Source organism: Leucoraja erinacea, chromosome 30 (assembly GCF_028641065.1).
Source record: "Leucoraja erinacea ecotype New England chromosome 30, Leri_hhj_1, whole genome shotgun sequence".
In the NCBI taxonomy this organism is placed as follows: Eukaryota; Metazoa; Chordata; class Chondrichthyes; order Rajiformes; family Rajidae; genus Leucoraja; species Leucoraja erinaceus.
In genome coordinates this window covers 7355832-7380290 of record NC_073406.1, presented here as the reverse complement: position 1 = coordinate 7380290, position 24459 = coordinate 7355832, and the positions used below count along the sequence as shown (strand labels likewise).

At 42.4% G+C, this 24459-nt stretch overlaps 1 protein-coding gene across 1 annotated transcript in view; it reads left to right on the top strand.

Moving 5' to 3' along the window:
* Positions 1 to 16312, top strand: part of LOC129711601 (dnaJ homolog subfamily C member 11) — a 36424-nt gene extending 20112 nt beyond the window's left edge. Inside the window, exons 8-16 of the mRNA XM_055659352.1 lie at positions 61 to 250; positions 2367 to 2452; positions 3074 to 3190; positions 4565 to 4720; positions 7548 to 7617; positions 12129 to 12186; positions 13678 to 13820; positions 14790 to 14919; positions 15944 to 16312. Of these exons, the coding sequence (XP_055515327.1) occupies positions 61 to 250; positions 2367 to 2452; positions 3074 to 3190; positions 4565 to 4720; positions 7548 to 7617; positions 12129 to 12186; positions 13678 to 13820; positions 14790 to 14919; positions 15944 to 15969 (976 nt within the window). The 3' untranslated portion in view covers positions 15970 to 16312. The remainder of the gene's footprint in view (positions 1 to 60; positions 251 to 2366; positions 2453 to 3073; positions 3191 to 4564; positions 4721 to 7547; positions 7618 to 12128; positions 12187 to 13677; positions 13821 to 14789; positions 14920 to 15943) is intronic.
* Positions 16313 to 24459: the final 8147 nt, after the last annotated feature.

Sequence of the window (24459 nt, the reverse complement as noted above, 5' to 3'; positions counted from 1 at the left end):
TTTTTATTTAAACTGTCTTTGCTTAAAAATGTTCTCTTCATTTCCCTTGGTCCCATACAGTTTTATCACCACTCACTGCGCACTACAGTTTTCATCTCGTGGCATCCGTCCTGGGCTGACGACGGTTCTAGCACGGAATCTCGATAAGAACACGATGGGTTACTTGCAGTGGCGCTGGGGCACACAGTCTGCCATGAACACCAGCATAGTGCGGGACACTAAAACCAGCCACATCACAGTAGCGTTACAGGTAAAGTGGGATTATATACTTTTTATATATACACAGTTATTTTATATTATCATATCCCAAACATTCCTCTATTATGTACGTTGGCTCATAATTTTTTTTCCCCCCAACTTTCTGCCCTTCCCTGTAACTAGTGACAATTTAATGATAGTTACGTTTTGATACTGGGGGTTAGAACTCTTTCCTCTCACATCACCTGGTGTCAACATTGCCAAGGCAGTTACTGATGAAGTACAGAATTAAGGTCATAAAGTCATGTGATAGGCGCAGAATTAGGCCATTCGGCTAATCAGGTCTACTCTGCCATTCAATCATGGCTGATCTATCTCCCCCTCCTAACACCATTCTCCTGCCTTCTCCCCATAACCCCCGACACTCGTATTAATCAAGAATCTATCTATCTCTGTCTTAAAAATATCCATTGACTTGGCCTGCGTTTGCCTTCTTTACTACCGATTCGACTTGCAGATTATTTTTTTAGGAATCCTGCACCAGCGCTCCCAAGTCCCTTTGCACTTCCGATTTCTGGATTCTCTCCCGATTTAGAAAATAGTCTACGCCTTTATTCTTACTCCAAAAATGCATGACTGACAATAGACAATAGGTGCAGGAGTATGCCATTCGGCCATGATCACAGTGAATGGCGGTGCTGGCTCCAAGATAGCAGTCAGGGGATATGGTGAGAAGGCAGGAACGGGGTACTGAATGTGCCTTCTCACCATATCCCCTGACTCGGCTATCTTTAAGAGCTCTGTCTAACTCTCTCTTGAAAGCATCCAGAGAATTGGCCTCCATTGCCTTCTGAGGCAAAGAATTCCACAGATTTACAACTCTCTGGGTGAAAACGTTTTTCCTCATCTCCGTTCTAAATGGCCTACCCCTTATTCTTAAACTGTGGCCCCTGCTTCTGGACTCCCGCAACATCTGGTACATGTTTCCTGCCTCTATCGTGTCCTATCCCTTAATAATCATATAAGGGACATGATTATATGATATAATCATATAAGAATCCCTCTCATCCTTCTAAATTCCAGAGTATATAAGCCCAACTGCTCCATTCTATCAACATATGACAGTCCCGACATCCTGGGAATTAAGCTCGTGAACCTATGGTGCACTCCCTCAATAGCAAGAATGTCCGTCCTCAAATTATGAGACACTAGTACAACTGGGCAGAAGGACCTATTTGCTCCTATACTCAACTCCTCTTGTCATGAAGGCAAACATGCCATTAGCTTTCTTCACTGCCCGCTGTACTTGCATGCTTACTTTCAGTGACTGTTGAACAAGGACCCCCAGATCTTTTTGTACTTCTCCTTTTCCCAACTTGACACCATTCCAGATAATAATCTGCCTTCCTGTTTTTGCCACCAAAGTGGATAACCTCACATTTATCCACATTAAACTGCATCTGCCGCGCATCTGCCCACTCACCCAACCTGTCCAAGTCACCCTGCATCCTCATAGCATTCTCCTCACAGTACACACTGCCACCCAGCTTTGTGTCATCTGCAAATTTGCGAATGTTACTTTGAATCTAAATACTTCATCTAAATCATTGATGTATATTGTAAATAGCTGCAGTCCCAGCACCGAACCTTGCGGTACCCCACTAGTCACTGCCTGCCATTCTGAAAGGGAACCATTAATCCCTACTCTTTGTTTCCTGTCTGCCAACCAATTTGCTATCCATGTCAGTACCCTACTCCTAATACCATGTGCTACTTTGCTACACGCTATTCCATTTGCCACTTCCCTGCCCACTCTCCCAACCTCTCTCAAGTCCTTATTAAAGCGCCCTCTACACTGTCACAACATCGGAACAGTTAGTAGATCAATACAACGTTTTCAAATTTAATCAATAGCCGATCTTAACGAAAAATAAAATTGTCAATTTGCCCAGTAAGAGGTGGCTTTGTTTGTGGGTTGATTTCAGACCCATTTACCTTTGGACATTTAAACCTTGCACATAGAATGGACGTTTTGTCTATCAACCTGACTTGAGTTTGAGTTATAATATCCCAGGAGGTAAACTGACTGCCTAATCCACTGTGCTACTATTTTCTGCTTCATTATGAAAAGTCTTTTGATATTAAAAAATATATATGTTGTTTTACAGCTTGGAATCCCTCATTCTTTTATGTTACTGAGCTATCAATACAAATTCCAGGATGAAGATCAGACCAAGGTAAAGGGGACTATCAAGTAAGTTTTTCGTTTGTTATTTTTACATGTAGGTTGCAACTTTAACTGTATATGCAACAATGCAGACTGGTACACAACTGTATTAATATAAAATGCAGATGCCTAACTTCAGTAAGTGGAAATGATAGTGTAATTTAGGATTGGATAGGTTTTTGATCAAATATTAATGCAGGAATCTTGGTCAAAAAACAATGTGCTGCAGGAACTCAACAGGTCGGGCAGCATCTGTGGAAGGAAATTGGACAAACGGCAATTCAGGTTGGCACCTTTTTTCAGACTCATAAAGGTCCCGACCTTGAAATGTCTGTCCATTCCCTCCGCAGATGATGCCTGACCCGCTGAGTTCCACCAACAGCTTTTGATACCTTCGATCCACCAACAGCTTGTTTTGTTTGCTTATTTCTGGGACTAGTTCGGAACAAGACTTCAAATAGCATATATATAGACTGACAAAGTCGTGCTACAGGCAGCAATCTAATCAAGAGTTCAGGTGGTTAAAATCTTAAACAATAGATCTACTAGGATATTTTTGCATGCCATAATTCCATAATGCATAGCCAGTAGTAAAACTTACATTAAAGTGGCAATGTTTCACGGAGCCTGATGTGGTTTTCCCTACAGGACAGGATTCTTCGGCACTCTGGTTGAATACGGCGCTGAGAGGAAGATATCCAGGCATAGCGTTTTAGGTGCAACTGTTAGCATTGGGGTACCTCAGGGAGTGTCTCTCAAAATTAAGTAAGTACTGAAGAAGAATATATTGTTAAGTGTAAAATTCTTTAAATGAACATATTTTGTTTAAGAAGCTAGAGTGTACTGATTTGAAGGGTTTGTTGAAAGTTTTCCATTCCGGACATGTTTTTCCATGGACTTGTACAGTTGCTGATTTATTAAGTGTAAGGTGGTGGGTTCAACTCCTTTTCCAATCTGTATCTAGCTGATAGTCGGTGCATCTGCTGCAATGAATCTGATAAGTGATATCTTCCCCAATGCTCTGCTTCATTATACTTTCAGAAATGTTATAACAGAGTTCTGAAAGTGGACTCTTTACTTGCCTTCACAGTTTAATTTTACGAAAAGGCAAGAAGGCAGGTACCAAGAAAGAATAAATCCTATGAAAAAAGGAATAGGCCATTTCCAGACCTGGCATTTGCATCGAATTACCTGCAGGATTTTATTATGTAATGACATTGCGGAATTTGAGACCATTTCGGATTAATGGAGTAGACATGGGCTGACTTTGTCCACTGTTGGTTGGGAAAAATGCCAGAGATAAGAACAATAGGTGTGAGATCGGTTTTGAAGTTGCAGATTGTGAAGCCAGAAGGAGGAAAGTAGCGGGAGGGGCCGGGGGTGGAGATTAAATATAGGTGGAAGTCCACGTGGGGCCATGGGGGAGGGAGTAGAGTAGAGGGGGGGGGGGGGGGGGGGGGGGGTGTGTATGGGGAATAAAAAGGGGGGTGGTCATTAGAGGTTACCTGAAATTGGAGGATTCAATGTTCATACCATTGGGTTGTAAGCTATCCAAATGGAATATGAGGTGCTGTTCTTGCAGTTTGTATGAGGCCACACTCTGACAATGGAGAATGCCCAGAACAGAAAGGTCAGTGTGGGAATGGGAAAGTGAGTTAAAATGATTAGCAACCGAGCGATCCAATGGGCTTTGCTGTCTAAACGCGAATGTTCGGTGAAATGATCAGCAAGTCTACGCTTCATCTTGCCGATGAACAGGAGGCCACATTAGGAACAGCGGTTGCAATAAATTAGGTTAGAGGATGTCCACGTGAACCTCGGTCTCCCCTGGAAGGGTGGCTGGGGTTCCTGGATGGTGGAAAAGGAGGAGGTAAACCCACAGGTGTTATATCTTCTTTGCTTGCAGGGCAAACTACCTGGGGAGGGGGTGGTTTGGGTGGGAAAGGACGAGGGAAGCCGTCCCTTGGGAAGGTGGAAAGGGGTGGGGATGGGAAGATGTGACCAATGCTGGGATCAAGTTGGAGGTGATGGAAATGTCGGAGTATGATGTTTGTGTCTTGTACCTCATGTGAGAAAAACAAGCATTCGTGAATTACATATTTTATCTGAGTTTTGTTGTCAATTTTCTTTATGTTCCAGATTAAATCGAGCCAGCCAGACTTACTTCTTCCCTATTCACCTGACGGACCAACTCATGCCCAGTGCCATCTTCTACGCTACCATTGGACCTTTGGTCATCTATTTTGCCATGCACCGACTCATCATCAAACCCTACCTCTTTGCACAAAAAGAAAAGTGAGTGGACCCATGGCAGGGTGTCAGTCCATCCTGCTTTTTCTTCCTTAGCTTCCTTGCTTTTACCCCCACAGTTGTAGTTGATCTCATTGTCTATTCAGGTCAGTGTGGTGCCCTGTCATTCAGATGTGAACTTTACCCCACAACCCTCTACCCGAGGCACATCTATTACTGATGACCAGTCTCATCTCATCTGTATTTAAGAAGGAACTGCAGATGCTGGAAAATCGAAGGTACACAAAAATGCTGGAGAATCTCAGCGGGTGCAGCAGCATCTATGGAGCGAAGGAGATAGGCAACGTTTCGGGCCGAAACGTTGCCTATCTCCTTCGCTCCATAGATGCTGCTGCACCCGCTGAGTTTCTCCAGCATTTTTGTGTACCTTCATCTCATCTGTATTTGAAAGAGGAAGTGAGAAAATACACAGTAGAAAATATACAGGTCGAATAAACTATTCTGCAAGCAGTTCTGAAACTTTATTGCACCTGGCATTTTCGAAGGGTGCAAATATCACCCTTCATCTCAGTTTTGCAAGTTGTTCACTTGACACTTAGATCGGTCGGGAACAATTCTCAACCACATTCGTTTTAGTCTCTCATTCTAAAAATATATCCAATGCTCTTGATTGATTGATTGATTGATTGATTGATTGATACAACATGGAAACCGTGTTCTAATCATCATAATAATAATAAGCATAATAATAATATTGGTTATTATTCCAACTAATCATCGATCATTCGTTCACACTAGTTCTATGTTAGCCCACATTTTCATTTTTCGAGGCAAATTGTACAATTAACCCACAAAGCCATCGTTTAACACCAGTCAGCAAGTTGCTTCCAAATAGCCTGAACTTCCCGAACCCTCTTGCAGGACTCCAGTGTAACTATAACCCTTCAATGACTCACTACCAGCTCAAGAAATTCAAACAGTGAGGATAGATTGCTGTCTCTTAAGTTCCTTCATTTTGCATATTTATTTCAAAGATTTAAAAAATCCTGAACACAACCTTGGCTGCTAGTTTTCAAATTTTGTGTTAGATAGAATATTTGGTTCAACTTCTCTTTCAAACTTTGCCATTGTAAATTTCTTTGCTAAATTTCCCACTTACGTTTGAGGGGTAATTACATGCTCTGGCTACGTGATGGCGCTGTGGAGCACATTTTCTGATAATCTTCCCAAATTTCACTGCAATCTTATTGATAAAGAGAAGCTTACATTCATCAATTGCTTGTCAGTAACATCACTGAGAATTTATTAGATCTATCCATATTAATTGTATGGGCGTTACTATTGAGTTCCAATGACAAGTTTCTCTAATACCTCTCACCCCTTGACCTCTCTGGCTCCATCACAGGGAACAGACTGTTGTCTAACGCCTACTACGAACTCACTGACTTCCATAGTTATTTGGACTGCATTTCCTCCCACCCTGCATCTTGCAAAGACGCCATCCCCAACTGTAAAATTTTCTGTCTCCGCCGCATCTGCTCCAAGGATGAGGTTTTCGATTTCTAGGACATCCGAGGAGTCCTCTTTCTTTAGTAAAATGGTTTCCCCTGTGCTCTCATAGGTCGCTCCTTGACTCACATCTCCACTGTGTCCCATAGTTCTTCGTTCACTCCTCCTTCCCCCATCCGGATCATGAATGAAGTTCCACTGATCCTTGCCTTTCACCCCACCAGCCTCCCCATCAGACACATAATTCTCTGACATTTCCGCCACCTTCAACGTGATCCCACCACCAGTCCCATTTTCCCATCCCCACCGCTTTCTGCAGCTCCTTGGTTCACTCATCCTTTCCCACCCAAACATCCCCTCCCAGGTATTTTCCCCTGCAAACAGAGGAGATGTTGCTATGCCTCCTCCCTCATATCCATCTGGGGATCCCAGCCAACCTTCCAGGTGCGACAGAGGATCACATGCACCTCCTCTAACCTCATCTACTGCATTCTATGTTCCCAATGTGGCGTCCTGTACATCAGCGAGATCAAGAGTAGATTTGAAGGCCATTCTGCTGAACACTTGCACCCTGTCTGTCAAGGCCTGCTGCTGGATCACCTGGTTGCAAACCATTTTAATACCCTTTCCCATTCCCATAGTGACCTTTCTGTCCTGGGTCGCCTCTATTGCCAGTGGGGCAAAATTGGAGGAACAACACCTTGTATTCTGCTTGAGTGGCTTACAACTTATCAATATGAACATTGAATTTGCCAATTTTAGGTAACTAACCTACAAACAAACGTCTCATTTCTTCCCCCTCTCTTCCCTAGCCCCCACCTGGATTTGCAACCATTTCCCCCTTTCGCCGTTCCTCCTGTCCCTTTTCATCTTTATTCCTTCTTCTGGCTTCACAATTTGTACCTCTTCTCTCCTTATCTGACACTTTTTGTCTTTTTGTCTCAAGCCTTTGTCCAACCATCTGCCAATACTTAACTGTATCCACCTATCACTTGCCAGCTTTGCCCTACCCCACCTCTTTTCCAGCTCCCTCTCTCTCTCTCCCCCCCCCCCCCACCCCCCCCCACCACCACAATCAATCTGAAGGTTCGTCCCGACCCAAAATATCACCTAGTCCTGTGCTCCAGATTTGCCGCCTAACCTGCTGCGTTACTCAAGCATTTTGTGTCTTTTTTTGTGAACCAGCATCTGCATTTTATTTTCCATTAAATATCTACAAATTATTTTCTGTTAACTGGCTCTCTATCTAGTGTCTACTATGCACTTTTTTTAAGGGTGAGATGTCTCGTATTTGAAAAATTAATTGTGTTTTAATGGCAGTGAGATAACATGCCTTTGTGTTTTATGTCTGTTTATCTGATAGGGAACTAGAGAAACAGAGAGCAAATTCATCAAGTACGATAGCAGTGAAGAAGCAGGAAGCTGAGGCAGCGGTAAGAGATGTTTCTCCCATCATCCTGAACCCTCGTCCCCTTCCAACGATATCCCTCTGGCTTTACACCTCACTACTTTTCTCAAGCTTATCTGACACCATTTTGCCACAAATTTGTCTCCTTTTCATCTCTCGCCTTTGTCCACCCATCTGCCAATAAATATCCCTCCCACTCCCTGTATCCACCCATCACTCGCAAGGCGTTGTCCCATCCCCCACCTCTTTTCCAGCTTTCCCCCCCCTGCTGTAATCAGTCTAAAGATGGGTCCTGCCCTGAAATGTCACCTATCTGTGTCCTCCAGAGATATTGGCTGACTCACTAAGTTACTCCAACACTTTGTGTTTTAAGCAAGATTCCAGCATCTGCAGTTTCTTGTGTCATTTATCGGTTGGAAAGGAATATGCAAGCTGTAGCTGAAACAAGAAGTGGTGATGTGAAATTTCTTCTATCTTATCTTCCAGGGGTGGGTGGGGAGACTTTGTTCATGGTACGTGGAGATCGCTGCAAGTGCTTGCGTTTATGTCCACTTGTGCCGGCATACTCTTTTATACCCTTAGCGTGGGGGGAAAATAGCAATCTTCTATTGTGCTGAACTTTGACTCGCAAAAAATATTGATCAATTCCTTTTAAAATTTAACAAGCCCAACCGAATCACCTCTAACCTTCCATATTCCAGGAAATGTAGCTTAATTTTTTATTTCTACTTGGAATCTAATTCTTGGAACTCTGAAAAATATTACATAAGTGAGCCATGTTCCTTCATTCCTGTTATTGCCAGTGTAAACCTCCTAGATCACAAACTCTACAGACCTAGCTGGCTCAGACTTATTTTACCTCCGTTAAACTGAGCTCGTTTCATTTTCTTACTCCATGCATTTAGAACGATCAAGGAAACAGAGTGTGAAGATCACCTGTGGGACAGGGCCTTCACAAAAATGTCACCCATTCCTTCTCTCCAGAGATGCTGCCTGTCCCGCTGAGTTACTCCATCATTTTGTGTCCACCTTGCATATTAGTGTTCTCCACATTGATCTCACTGGCATCCATGTCCTCCTCCTTAGTGAATGCAGATGCAAAGTACTCGTTTAACACCTCATCTGCATCCCCTGGACTCCAAACACAAATTCCCTCTTTTATCCTTGAACAGTCACACCTTCTTCCTGCCTCTGCCTTCCTCTCGATCACCTCTGAAACAATAAAACCCCAGAATATTGTTCCTCTCGAGCTGCCAGTCGTGTCTCTCTTGTAACCACGTTTCCACAATGGCACAACATCACAGTCCCAAGTGCTGATCCGGGCTCCACCTGCTTTCCGCACAATACTCCTAGTATTGAAATAAACACAGTTCAGCCCGTCACATTCACCATATTCCTTCACCCATCCCTGCCTGTCCTTCCTTTGAGACTTACTGGCCCTGACCTCTACCTTCCCATCAGTCCTTCCAATTTCTGATCTACTACTCCGGTTCCCATCTCCTTGCCTTTCTAAATGCTTCCGAGTGGCATTAGATAACCTCTCTACAAGGATATTGATCCCCTCCAGTTCAGATGCAACCTGTCCCTCTTGTAAAGGTCACCTCTTTCCCAGAAGAGATCCCAATGGTCCCAATAGAGAGAGTACAGAGGAGATTTACTAGAATGTTGTCTGGGTTTCAGCAACTAAGTTACAGAGAAAGGTTGAACAAGTTAGATCTTTATTGTTTGGAGCGCAGAAGGTTAAGGGGGGACTTGATAGAGGTCTTTAAAATGATGAGAGGGATAGACAGAGTTGACGTGGATAAGCTTTTCCCACTGAGAGTAGGGAAGATTCAAACAAGAGGACATGACTTGAGAATTAAGGGACAGAAGTTTAGGGGTAACATGAGGGGGAACTTCTTTATTCAGAGAGTGGTAGCTGTGTGGAATGAGCTTCCAGTGAAGGTGGTGGAGGCAGGTTCGATTTTATCATTTAAAAATAAATTGGATAGTTATATGGACGGGAAAGGAATGGAGGGTTATGGTCTGAGTGCAGGTAGATGAGACTAGGGGAGAATACATGTTCGGCACGGACTAGAAGGGCCGAGATGGCCTGTTTCCGTGCTGTAATTGTTATATGGTTATATGGTAATGGTCGAAGAATCTGAATCCCTGCCACTTGCACCAACTCCCAAGCCACGCATTCATCTGTCCTATCTGCCTATTCCTACCCTGCTTTTTAATCTTCTGCCTAACTCCCTAACTTTGTAAGACCCCAACACTTTTCCTACCTATATCATTTGTGCCAACATGCAAAATGACTTCCACTTGCTCCCCCTCATGAACATCCTTCATTTTGTTAGTATTGCTGCAAATGCTCAGTCCCCCTGACCCTCCCACCCCAGCCTTCGGGAGGCAACACGCTTTCTTGTCCTGGATCAGCCTCGTTTGCTGCCACAGAATCGCTCCATCCTGTCTGTGCCCTAACTTATAAGTCCCTCTCCTTTTCTACCTCATTTGTGCCAACATCTGACTTTTGTCCTTCATTTTAAAAGTAAACACCCTCTTACCAGGAGATCATGCCATCCTGGGCTCATGCCCAGAATCTCCTATCTGTGCCCCTAACTTTTTTTACTAACTGACTTGTACAGTATAGTTTTTTTTTTTAGCTTTTTGTTGCTGTGTGCCTTAGAAAGCTAGGTGGATGTGAATCATCTTATGATAAAACTGAATATAATGTTTTATAAACCAGAAACTGCTGAATAATTGTTAAAATTATCAGATGTCTTTCAAGGGAGAAACCGTGCCTTACGCAGTCCACAGTGTATGTGCCCGTCTCATCAATGCGGTCGAGTTTTAACTGCCTCTGGTTAGGAGCAAATAAAGATAGATAATAAATCCTGGCATTTGTAGCAACATCCACTTCAACCAAATTTGGCGGCACATTAGAGCTGCTGCCTCACATCGCGGACTCGATCCTGACCTCGGGTGCTGCCTCTGTGGAGTTTGCACGTTCTCCCTGTGACTGCATGGGTTCCTCCGGGTGAGTGTGCAGGATAAGGAAGTGGGTTAACATAGAACTTGTGTGAACAGGTGATTGAAGATTGGCATGGACTGGGTGGGCCGAAGGGCCTGTTTCCATGCTGTATCTCTAAACTAAACTAAACCACAGAAAGGTGTCCTATTGCAGCCTGTGTCAGTATTGTATTGTGGTACTGGACTTATTCCATTGGGTGGCAGTAGAGACCAGTATCTGTCGAGGCCTTTTTACAGCAGGATATTTCTTAAAGTAAGGGTTTGTTGAACCAGAAGAAATTGTTAATAATAATAATAATACATTTTATTTATGGGCGTCTTTCAAGAGTCTCAAGGACACCTTACAAAAATTTAGCAGGTAGAGGAAAAACATGTAAGGGGAATGAAATAAATAGTACAGACATGACTAGCACACAAAGTAAATACAGAATTCAATACAAAACACAGTATGAGGCAATTAATGCACAGATGAAAAGGGACAGCACGTGGGGCTAAGGATAGGCAGAGGTGAAGAGATTGGTCTTGAGGCGGGACTGGAAGATGGTGAGGGACACAGAATTGCGGATCAGTTGGGGGAGGGAGTTCCAGAGCCTGGGAGCTGCCCTGGAGAAGGCTCTGTCCCCAAAACTTGTTAGATTTGTGGATGGAGAGGAGACCAGCTGATGTGGATCTGAGGGACCGTGAGGGTTGGTAGGGGGAGTGGAGGTTAGTGAGATATGGGGGGGGCAGATGGTGGAGGGCTTTGTAGGTGGGGATCAGGATTTTGTAGGTGATCCGGTGGGAGATGGGAAGCCAGTGAAGTTGTTTGAGGGCTGGAGTGATGTGATGCCAGGATTGTTGATCATTTAGCATGGAATGATGGATGAATAGGACTTGAAGAAAGTTGGAACTGGGCTGATCTCTAGTTTCACTTCGAGGGGGGTGGCTGGCTGGGACATTAGTTTGGAAATAACCAAAATAAGACTCATAGTGCTGGAGTAACTCAGTGGGTCAGGCATCATCTCTGGAGAACATGGATAGGTAACGTTTTGGGTCGGAACTGTTTTTCAGTCTAATTGTGGTGGGGGGAAGCGAAAGCTGGAAGAGAGGAGAGGCAAGTAATAACAAGGGCATCCCCATGCCATGATCCCACCAACTGCCTGGACCTGGTCATGGGACACATTCCATTACCATTTCTAAAGAAGATAATACGTTGAGCAAATATTTTTTAACACCATTTACACTAGTTTATTATTTGTATCTCCCATAATAACTGCATATAATTAGAAGATTTCCATGTTCTAATCACAGATTTCCCCTGTATTTCCTATTGTGAGTCAATAATTCCTGCATACTGATATAATGTAACTATCAGATCAAATGTCTTGTAATTCCTAACTTTGTTTATAAAGAACAACTTGTATCAATCTTCTGCAGTGCTTAAAAACCACAAACATCAAGGCACACAGGGAAACTAGTGTACATGCACACCCCTTCTCTCTACCTCTGCTCTGTGATGTCTATGGATCCCTTTTTTTTTAGGTTCGGTTGATGCAGGAGTCTGTGAAGAGGATCATAGAAGTAGAAGAGTCTAAACTGGGTAAGAACGTGTTCACTGAATTTGTGGTGTTTGTCACTGCATTTTTATTTTCAGCCCATTAGCCCCGCCACAATTTATGAATTGCTTTATGGTGACCCAAGTTATTTAAGTGTAGTGACTGATGTTGGAAAATATTTGAAGAAGTAAAATTCTTCTTCAATGTACATGGAAAAATTGATTACTTATAAAAAAAAATGTAGTGGTGGAAATGCTATTCAGTTATACAGCATATAAACAGCCCCTTCAGTCCAATCTGTCCATTCCTACCAAGTTGCCTATCAGAGCCAGTCCCATTTGCCTACATTTTGCCCATATTCCTCAAAAACGTTCCTATCCATGTACTGTCTAAATGTCTTCTAAAGGCTGTAATTGTGTCTGCTTGACCACTTCTTCGGGCAGTTCATTGAAGGTCATTGATGGAGGAGTTGATATGGAGCAGTATGTGATACTGTTTGTAGTCTAACCAAGGTTCAGTACATATACAACATTCCTTGTGTTCAATCTTGACCCTTGAATCATAAACCCAGCGTCTGGTTTCTGCATCATAAGTTTTAATAACGTTTCTATATTCGGAAATTCCCCCATTTCCTCTCTCCTACTTTCCAAACAATAAATTTGCTCTCTAGTCTTCCTCCCAAAGTAATACTTTTATTTTTCTGAGTTTTACTTTACGTGTCAATTATTTGTCCATGCTGCAAGTACATGACTGACATCCTATAATTTGTCACCGTCCTCAGTAGTGTTAATCGCCAAGTGCATCTTTCCAGCACAATATAGCATCCTCAGCAAATTTGGAAGATGTTTTATTTAATTGCAGAGTCTAAATAATCAGTGTCACTTATGAACAGCAGTGGTTCTGGAACTGATCTTTGTGAAACCCCACTATTTGCCTTCTTTAATCCCATTCGCTGCTTTCTGTTCTGAAACCAACTCGCAATCCATTCTTCAGATTCTACCAATGTTACTAACCCATGTGCACCAGATAAGCTACGAGAATCGCTAAGTTATCCAGCATCTGCAGTTCCCTGGTCTGCAATATCCATGAGTCTACTTGTGGTACCATTTCAAAAGCCTTTTACAGAGTTGGATAAATTACATCTTTTGTACTACTGCAGTGTATTCTCTTTGTTGCCTTCTCAAATATATTTGGTGTCATTGATGAACCATAATCTTCCTTTTTGAAATCTGTAATTATTTATCATTATTCGTTTAGTCTCTTGAGATGCTCTTGTATTCTCCTCTTTGCTAGAGATGCCATCCTTTTTTCTCCTCTACCCTCCTCCTTAAGTGAAGGTACTATGTCGGTTATCCATCACCTCACTGTTTTCTGTTGATTTATAAAATGTGTATATTTAGTTATGTTTCTTCTGCCTCTTGCCTGGGTTATTTTAGAACGTGTGGGAACAATCAATCTAGGCAAGGGGTTTTATTTCTGAGTATAGTTAGTTTGCTGAAATGCAAAAAACACATGTGTCCACCTGTCTCCTCCAGGCTTAATCATAACCAATGCCTGGTATGGGAAATTTGTGACCGACAACAGTAGGAAGAATGAGAAGGCAAAGGTGATTGATGTAACTGTTCCTCTTCAGTGTCTGGTGAAAGAGTCAAAACTCATCCTTACTGAAGCATGTAAGGTAAGACTTTTTTTTGTTACATCTCTCCTTCTTTCTGTCAGGCAGCCCATGAGCAGCTTATTCCACCTTTTTTAAATTTATTTATGTCCATTTTGTCCACCACTATACCTTTTTCACTAATTCACTAACACACAAGACGACTATAGAGTTTCCATTTGATCTACTGAAAGCTTCATCATCACTCCCTGGTTAGAATCCTACACTATAACTCCAGTTCTACTGCACGAATGACTCGTGTTGCCTTTAAAAAAGAACCCGTATGCGCATATTGTCTTTCAATATTGCAGAATGTCCTTGAATCGTTCACAACCAAAGCCAAACATTATTGTTACACAGGAACATACTTAAAAAGCTCAGTTAATCTGAATTGATGCGTTTTATTATGCGGTGAATGTAGTTAGGTTTCTGAATAATTTCCCTAATTGTAACTTTACTTTCCATTTGAAACAACATGCATCAATAATCTCTGTCCCACCCACTTCCCTGACATCAGTCTGAGGAAGGGTCTCGACCCGAAACGTCTTACCTTGTCAGAGAATAAGATTATGCTCCAAAAAATTTCTGTAACAAAATGGTAGAAATAAAATGATTTTTCTTTCAACTCTGCTCTAATTAATATCCCCCTAAGTTAATGCTACTTGCTGGGGTGCAATTCTAAAGATTTCACTTTCTGTAAATATCATGGATTATTGGCATGATATTAGACTGAGTGGCACGATGATTCTTTTCCTTGAATCAGTACATATACCTTTGTCGAAAGAGTTCCATTTGTTGTGGTCCAGAGTAGAAGATTTATCTTCATTCCTCTATCCTCCCAAGATTGTCACTAATGCAGCTTTTCAATTGCTGCCAAAACAAATAAAACCACTGGTTGGTGCTATACCGCATGGACCAATGAGAAGTCCCCATTATGTACGTGCCAAGATTCTTTCCATTGGAAATGCCTTGCATTTTGGACATCTTTTGCAGGTTGGTGTGCCAGGATTCTACGACCCATGTGTCGGGGAGGAAAAGAGTCTGAAAGTGATCTACTTGTTCCGAGGAGTTCTGCACCAGGTTATGGCAGCAGACACCGAATCCCTCAGGATACCAAAGCAATGTATGTTGCGAGTGAACCTTTTCTCTGTTCCATTCCGCTGTTATTAATGTGCAATGTGCTCACCCAAATCCAGATTTTAAGTATAGCACGTGAGATGCAAATCCCCAGAATTTGATGGTAATTTCAAATCAAAAGAACACTTCTACTTCACCAGCTGCCTCTTTCACTGTTAGTTTTGAGTTATAGTTTATGGATTGCTGGGTACACGGGATTTCTGTGCGGCTCTTGGATGATGAGTGGGTGATGAAGCAAAGATTCAGAAGGCTGTTCATAGAGTGGGAAATGGTTAGATTCTTTGTAGGAGGTCATTGCTCAATCCTTGTGGCACAAGAATGTTACATCAGTGTTGAGCCCCATTTGGCTGTGTCCGTCCTGGTCTTACTGCATGTAGATGTGGAATAAATTATTATCAAAGCAATTGCACAGTTACACACTTCCAACTCTGACCTTGTTCTGGAGGGAAGGTCAATGATTTATTTGGATTTCTGGATACTGATGCTGCTGGTCAGGCCAGTATTTCTTGCTCATCCCCAATTGATGAGTAGGCTGTGATGAACCACCTTCCTGAACAATGGTAGCTAAGATGGTTTATTGGTGTATTACCAGAAAAAACAAGTGGGACTGGATGTTAGAAGAAAAATGTCTTCATGTACAGGTGTTAACGATTGAACTAAGACAAAATAACAGTTATTTACAGTGGGTTTAAAATGGGAAATGGAAACTTGTAAGCTCACTTCCCATGTCTCAGACCTACGTGAAAAAAAGAATTTGTTGCAGTCAACACTCCAGTCATGTGTAGTAACTCTCAAGTTCATTTCTGTGAACATTGTCTGCTTTGGCATTTCTTTATGTGGAAATGACGGGGTCATTGAATACATTTTTAGCTGGAGATATGCTAAATTTGTATCTTATTTGTGCTTTCAAATCGTGCTTGTTTTTAATAAAGAATATTTTTGTCTGATCAACATTTTTAAAGTCGCCGAGTTTATGTCTGAATAACTGTTCCCTCTGATTCCCTCTGCAGCACACAAGGTTGACACAGATGGTTGAGGAGATGCACAGTGATATGGGGTTGGACCTGAACAGACAGACATCAGCTGCTAAACATCTCCATAAACCATAAATTAAAGAGAGAATGCACATATGATTATTTTTATGTATGTAGAGTTTTTGTGTTCTTTTCTGTGTATAAAGGATTAAAAAGATGCTTTTACAGATCACGAAATAAAACATTTGGTCGTGGTTTTTCCATATATTTGTCACTGGATGCTGTAACAGTCTGAGGAAATTCAGACATTGTGTAGCGATTCCTGTGCTCTGGAAAAATATTCTGTTTTAAGTCTATTTGATGTACAAAAAAATTAATAAATCCAGATACTATTGCCATAATAAATGTTTCTCTTATTTAGTTTCCATTCTCCATCTGTTAACCTGGACAGTGAGTGACATGTTATTTCAGGATACTGCCTGACTTGCTGAGTTACTCCAGCACTGTGTATTATTTTGATTCTAGAATGGATCCCTCTGGTGAAAAGGAGTATTGCATTGTTTTGATAGCTAATGATGATTCAGAGTTGGATTCCTCTCCTTGGTATAGACCCGGGAATCAAACAATGGTTAACAAGGTGTTAAGCATGAACAAAAAACTACTTGTATTTCTATTGTTGACTTCAGGGACTGCAGAAGATGTAATCTTGAGTAAATCATACTTTGTGTTTTGTGATTTTTTTGCATTTCTATTGTGCCTTTTAGAGTGAGACATTGCACCAGAGAAGGAGACATTGTTAACTAAATAATTGGTTGGAGGTTTTAAAAGAACAGTAAGACTTAGAGAGGTTTTGAGGTAATTTAATAGCTGAGGCTAATGGCACAACTGCTGGTGATGAGTCAAAGGAAATGAGGATCTATTACCAGTGAGAGATACAACAACACTGCAATCCAGCAGGGCTCTGGGCTGGAACAAGTTGCAGAGACAAGGCTGAGGCATTGGCGAGATGTGAAATAAGTATTTAAAATCGGAGGCATTGCCAAGCCAAGGGTTGATGTAATTTACTAAAGACACTGATGCATGATAAGAATTAGGGATGAGGAAGCAGATTTCATAAGATCTTGAGTTTCTCGGATGGTTCTGTGGTACAGCAGTAGAGTTGATGTCTTGCAGTGCCAGAATCCCGGTTTGGATCCTGTCCACAGGTGCTGTCTGTATGGAGTTTGCATGTTCTCTCTGTGAATGCATGGGTTTTCTCCAGGTGCTCCGGATCCTCCCACATTCCAATGATGTGCAGTTTTGTAGGTTAATTGGCATGTAAATGTCCCTATGAAAGCATTGGATAGAAGTGATGTGTGGGTGATTGCTGGTCGGCACAGACTCGGTGGGCTGAAGGGCCTGTTTCCACTAACTAACCAAATAATGAGTGGAAGATGGGAGGTGAATCAGAAGAGCTGGATTGAAATCCATGTCAGGACTGTCTTATGAAGAAAGACTGGATAGACTTGGTTTATACTCTCTAGAATTTAGGAGACTGAGAGGGGAAATTATAAAACACAAATGATAGGGGTTGGACAGGCATGCAAAGATTGCTCACATGTTGGTGGTCCAGGAGATGGACAATAGCATAGAAGCAAATCCTTTAAAACCGAGATGAGAAGAATATTTTGTGTCAGAAAATCTCACCAATGCAGCTGGGTGTTGCAATTAATCCAGTTCAGGGACCTAAGATTAGCCATTTAGGGGATCAATGGAGAGAAACAGGTGCACAACTGAGTTGATTCATGATCATTTGAATTCAGCAGGCTCAATGGCCTTTCTGGGAGAGGATAAATTACTTTTCTTTCCAAATATTCGTTGCAAGAAGTATTGTGTGAAATTCTGGTCGGCTCATTCAAAAATATTATAACTTCATGCTCTGCAATGAGAATTAAAGAGCATTGAAATTTACAATGAGGTATTGATATCTGATTCCACAGCACAGGCTCATTGGTGATGAGATGGACAATACATCTGATATTTATGATCATACATATTGTGTAAATTGCAAGGCACTGATGTTGCAATTAATTTCAACCTAAGACTTAAAGATAATAAAAAGCACAACTGTTTATTTTTCTTGTGGCCAATTTTGTGGCTAAGGGGATAAGGGGGTATGGAGAGAAGGCAGGTACGGGATATTCTGAATTGGATGATCAGCCATGATCATATTGAATGGCGAGATTAAAGAATTTTACAATGAGGTATTGATATCTTTTTACACATCTTGATGAATTACATCTGATATTTATATCATACATAGTGTGAATTCAAGACACATAATTATTTTGGACTTAAAGAAATCAAAGCACAACATATTTGGGTCTCGACCCAAAACGTCACAAATTCCTTCTCTCCATAGATGCTGCCTCACCCGCTGAGTTTCTCCAGTATTATTTGTCTACAACATATTCCTCGAAAGGTTTCAAAATATAATATGCTTAGTCACATTGATCTTTTCTGTTGTGGTATCTACAATATCAATCAAATAATAGAGACAATCTACACAAAAATAAACCAATCGTTAAAGTTGCTTGTGATGTCCTCCAATATTAACATACTTCCTTGATCACTGCACAGTGTTAAGTTGCTAGTTATTAGGAGAACAAATTTGAAACTGTTGCTCATTTCTACAGCAGCTCCGTTGACGAGGAGAGGGTTGTGTACACAATCAAAGCATTTATTTATCAAACTAATTACTTTAGCTATTCTATTTCAGGCTGGTTTCGAACATGCTCCAGTGCACTAACTCAAGGCAGTCCTTAAGTCCACTCTCAGCCTCTTTAGACCATTGCTGTATTACCAATTTAACAGTACAAACCCATTAGATAGCAATTGATAATAAGCATAGTCTGGGTACTTCACAACCGGCTTACAAATAAGACCAGCACTGGTACAATAGAGACCATCTCCGTTCATTCCCCCGGGGGAGAGAGCAAGTGGCTTCACAGGTGAGGGAGACTGAACCGGCATTCCTGGAGATGAAGCAGGAGACTATGGCGCAGGCGAAGTCGTTACAGGCTGAGGAGCCGTTGCAGACATGGGTTGTGCTGATAGAGGTGTAAGAGTGCCACTAGACACAGACGGAAGTGTACTTGTAGGGTCTGGATAATACGGCGGAGGAACTGGCTCGTTCACAGGCAGGATATGTTGTCTGTTACGCCGGTAGGTGCCGCCATCAGCATTGACGATATACGAGCGTGGCTCAGGAGCAATTCCAGAAATCACCAATACGGTCAAGGCTTTTGTCAGTGTGTAAACGGACCACCTGCCCCTTGGTCAGTGGTGGCAGTGGCCTACTTGTTTTGTCAAACCATTGTTTTTGAATGTCACGTTTCTGGATTGAACCTCAGGTGGAATCACCTGTGTGATCAAAGCCTGATTTAATAAATGTTGAGCGGGTGAGCCCAAAATTGGGTCACAGGACATGTTGCATAAGTTGAGCAGATCCAGGAATACATCGGATTTAGCTGTTCCATGAGGTGTTTGGCACTTTTGACAGCTCGTTCAGCCAGCCCATTAGACTGGATATTCAGGGCAGCTGGTGATGTGGCGAATATTCCAGCGTCAAGCAAACTCCCTGAAGTGTTGGCTAGTGAATTGACTGCCATTGTCAGTTAGCAGTCTGCCCAGAGATCCATGGACTGAAAAATGGCGAGATAATTTTGAAATCATTCGACGAGGGTTTTGAAAGGACAAGGGGATAAAAGACACGGCCATTACGATAAGTGTCATCATTAGGCGAGGGCGGATCCTCGCAGGTCGTCCGGTGTGCGCGACATGGGTTTGATTAATTTCAGCCCTTCTGTCTGTCTTCTGATTACAGACTGTGACTTTAACCAAGAAATCCTAACACAATACAAGGATTTGTTTGATAATAAGCTGGGCAGGTTACCTGTCAGGTACACGATTACCATTGACCCCGAGGCAATTCCAGTTTTTCGTCTGGCCCATAAGATTCCCCACGCTATGCGGGACAGTGTTCAAAGTGAACTTCACAGAATGGTGTCTTGAGGTGTGATTACTCCCGTAACTGACCCCTCGGACTGGGCCTCCACCATGGTCGTCGCTACCAAGAAGAACAGAGACGAGATACGGATTTGTATCAACCTCGAGGACTTAAACACTGCAATTAAACGACCCCGCTATCCCATTTCTGACACCACGTTGTGTTACGGCTGTGGTAATAACTGAAGCCTTACACCGAGATATAGGTCCAAAAACTTTATTAACGACATAGCTTAGATAACTTCATGCTAGCATGTCTCTCTAATTCTAAGGGAAACAGGCAGGGAGGATTACTGTAAAAGCAAGTGGGCGTAACTACAAAAGCACTGATCTACAATTAACGGTATATTGTGCATCAATCTCTCTCTCTATAAGCCAGCAGATGCAGCACCAACGGTTCATTTTTGAGGGCAAAGCTCATCCGGTGAACATGGTGCTCCATTTTCAATTAGTCTCTGCAGAAGATGCACCCACCGTCCTGACTTTTAATCTGACCATGGAGCCACTGGATCAAGAGCTTGCTCTCTGTAGCCCATATGAAAGCTGCTTCAAAAAACATACAGGCTACTTTTCTACAGTATGTGTTGGGGATCTGGAATGTCATACTCCTGACAGACAATCCCAACAGCTTCAGATTTGAAAACCGTTCCACTCTTAGCTTAGAAATTTCTTGTTAGCGGCATAACTGCACCATAGGATCTAATCCAAAGACCAATGGAACAGGGAAATTAAACAATAATCGTGATTTCTCGTTCTAACTCTACTCTGGAATGAGACATTAAAATGCATTTTCAAAACATTTTTCAGGGCTCAAATCTGTCTGCCTGCCCAGTTAATAAAGGACTTGCATTTTTATAAAGATTTGCTTGACCTTCCAAAGCACTATACAAATGATGAAGTTGTCATTGTCATTGCTGTAACCCAAAAAATGATCTCAGAATAGTGCTCAAGGAGGCAGGGAATCCTGCAACCCAATGTATCTGCTTCCACAACCATTAAAAAGCATATTAAACATCAACTCTGTTTGAGGGTTCTTTGCATGAAAATTAGTTGTTCTTGCTTGCATTCCAAGAGTTTCCATGCTTCAAAATAGTTAATCGACTGAGCAGAATGTCAAAGTGCTGCCAAAATAAGAATTCTTCCCTAACAAGCTTTGAGAAACCTTCACCACTCTGACTCCTCTCTAAAGCAGGCGTTGGTTATTCCTTCCTATCTTTCTGCTACTAGCAGAACTACTATACACTTGGTCCTTTCATTTCGTATTTGTACTATTCTGTTCAAATATACATTTGGAGCTGTGCCAATTTGAATAATACAAATCCTCTGCTTTGATTTGGAAACAAATAAGATATCTACGATACAATAGAACTTTATTGGCCAGAATTCTGATGGGTTCCCCACAAGTAAATGTAGAAAATTTGGCACCAACTGGTGTACAGTTTACAATTGCTACAAGAGCAATCTTTAGCACAGCCCAAACCAAGTTCATTCTCAAATAGTCACAGAGCACGGAAACGGGCCCTTCATCTGAACTTGCCCGTGCCAGCCAAGCTGACCCATCTACACTATTCTTAACGGTCGGCGTGTGGCCCATATCCCTCTTTCCTATCCATGTACCTGTCCAAATGACATTAAAATGTTGTTAGCGTACCCATCCCAACTATCTCCTCTGACAGCCCATTCCATATCCCCCCACCCTCTGAAAAAGTCGCCCCTGAGATCTTTCCCCTCCCACCTCAAACCTACGTCCCCTGGTTCTTTATTCCCCTAATAGGGGTAAAAGACTGTGCATTCACCCTATCTATTCACCTCATTATCTTATACACTTCTACAAGATCACCCCTCATCCTAGAAACATAGAAAATAGGTGCATTTGAGTAGGTCATTTGGCCCTCTTTGGAGCTTTACAATATCCTAAAAATAAATACAATATTCAAAATTCTGCCTCATCATCTCATACAACTGCAACACAACATTCAAATTTCTATACTCAATACTCTGACCGATGATGGCCAGTATACCAACATCTTCCTTGGCCACAATGTGCGGGAAAGAACTGCAGATGCTGGTTTAAATCGAAGGTAGACACAAAATGCTGGAGTAACTCAGCGGGACAGGCGGCATCTCTGGAGAGAAGGAATGGGTGAAGTTTCGGATATTTTATGTCTACCCTCCTTGGCCACCCTATCTACCTGTGACGCCACTTTCAATGACTGTTATACAACACTCCCCAGGTAACCAGCCATTCACTGTGAAGGTAGTGTCCTGGTTTGATTTCCCAAAATACAACATCTCGCACCTCTCTGCATTAAACACCATTCACCGTTCCTCAGCCCACTTGCCCAACTGATTAAGATCCTGCTGTAAATATTGATAATTATCTTCGCGATCTATAATACCACCCACTTTAGTGTAATCTGTAAACTTATTAAACAGGACTTCTACATTTTCATCCAAATCATGGATATAAACCACACACAACAATGGTCCCAGCACTAAGGCACACTAGGCACAGGACACCAGTCCAAAAAATAACCTTCCACCACTGTTTCCTGATATCCCCGTACACAGCCATGCTGACAATCCCTAATTAATCCATGTCTATGCAAATTCATATATATCTTATCCCCCATACTCTCCAGTAACTTGCCTACCACAGATGTTAGGCTCACTGGGCTATAGTTCCCAGAATTTTCTTTGCAGCCCTTCTTAAATAGAGGTGCAACACCAGCCACCCTCCAGTCTTCCAGCACCTCACCCGTATTTAATGTTGGTTTATATATCTCAGCCAGGGCATTGAAATTTCTTCCCCAGCTTCTCACGGTGTTCTCAGACATACCTGATCAGGCCTGGTAAATGTATCTACCTTCATACGCCTTAGGATGCTCAACACCTCCTTAATCGTAATAGGGACTGTCCTCAAGACATTTCCATTAACTGTCCTAAATGCAGTCTGTAAGGAGCTGCACGTGGACACAATTCCCACAGGTGTAGTTATCAGGGACACCAGCAGTTTCCCAGACTTCCCACATCCCGCATGAGGAACATTGCACCATCTCTACTGCATTAAAACCAAGTGATCAATAGACAATAGGTGCAGGAGTAGGCCATTCGTCCTTTCGAGCCAGCCCCGCCATTCAATGTGATCATGGCTGATCATCCACAATCAGTACCCCGTTCCTGCCTTCTCCCCATATCCCGACTCCGCTATCTTTCAGAGCTCTATCCAACTCTCTCTTGAAAGCATCCAGAGAACCGGCCTCCACTGCCTTCTGAGGCAAATTCCGCAGACTCACAACTCTGTGTAAAAACGTTTTTCCTCATCTCCGTTCTAAGTGGCTTACCCCTTATTCTTAAACTGTGGCCCCTGGTTCTGGACTCCCCCAACATCAGGAACATGTTTCCTGCCCCTAGTGTCCAATCCCTTCACAATCTTATATGCTTCAATAAGATACCCTCTCATCCTTCTAAATGCCAGAGTATACAAGCCCAGCCGCTCCATTCTATCAAGATATGACAGTCCCGCCATCCCGGGAATTAACCTGGTGAACCTACGCTGCACTCCCTCAATAGCAAGAATGTCCTTCCTCAAATTTGGAGACCAAAACTGCACACAATACTCCAGGTGTGATCTCACTAGAGCCCTGTACAACTGCAGAAGGACCTCTTTGCTCCGATACTTAACTCCTCTTGCTATGAAGGCCAACATGCCATTCACTTTCTTCACTGCCAGCTGTACCTGCATGCTTACTTTCAGTGACTGATGAACAAGGATCCCCAGATCCCGTTGTACTTCCTCTTTTCCCAACTTGACACCATTTAGATAATAATCTGCCTTCCTGTTTTTGCCACAAAAATGGATAACCTCACATTTATCCACATTCAACTGCATACACTTTCATTTGGATTTCAATGTTCTACCTGCACTGGATGCAGACAGCAGTGACTGAAGTTGTAATGACATTGATAAATAGATCAGTGATGTACACCACCAGAGGGCAACAAGTCCATGATAGCTCCCTGGAACAGTTGGTCCCCTGCTTCTTCTTCTCCAAATCTACCAACTGTTGGAAATTGGAGATCAGTAACGATCAATTTCAACTTGGATCTACTTTGTTTAGTCTGTCTACACATTATCTGGAAAAAATCTTATTCAGCTTTGTGGGACTTTGTTTTGACATTTAGAGTAATGTAGTTAGGTCTGGTCGTCCTATGATTGAAATGATGTGGAGGCTTTGGAGAGGGTGCATAGGAGCTTTAATGGGAAGCTGATTGGAGAGCATCAGGGGAGAGGCTGGACAAACCTGATAGAGGCTTAGAAAATGATGACAGGCATATTTAGGGCCTCAGTCCCAGGGTAGAAATGTCAAAGACTAGAGGCACAGCTTTAAGGTGAGAGGGGCAAAGTTTAAAGGAGATGTGCAGGACATGTTTTACACAGAGAGGTTGGTGCCTGGACTGCATTGCCAGAGGTAGTGGTAGTGGCAGATACAAAGGCGGCATTG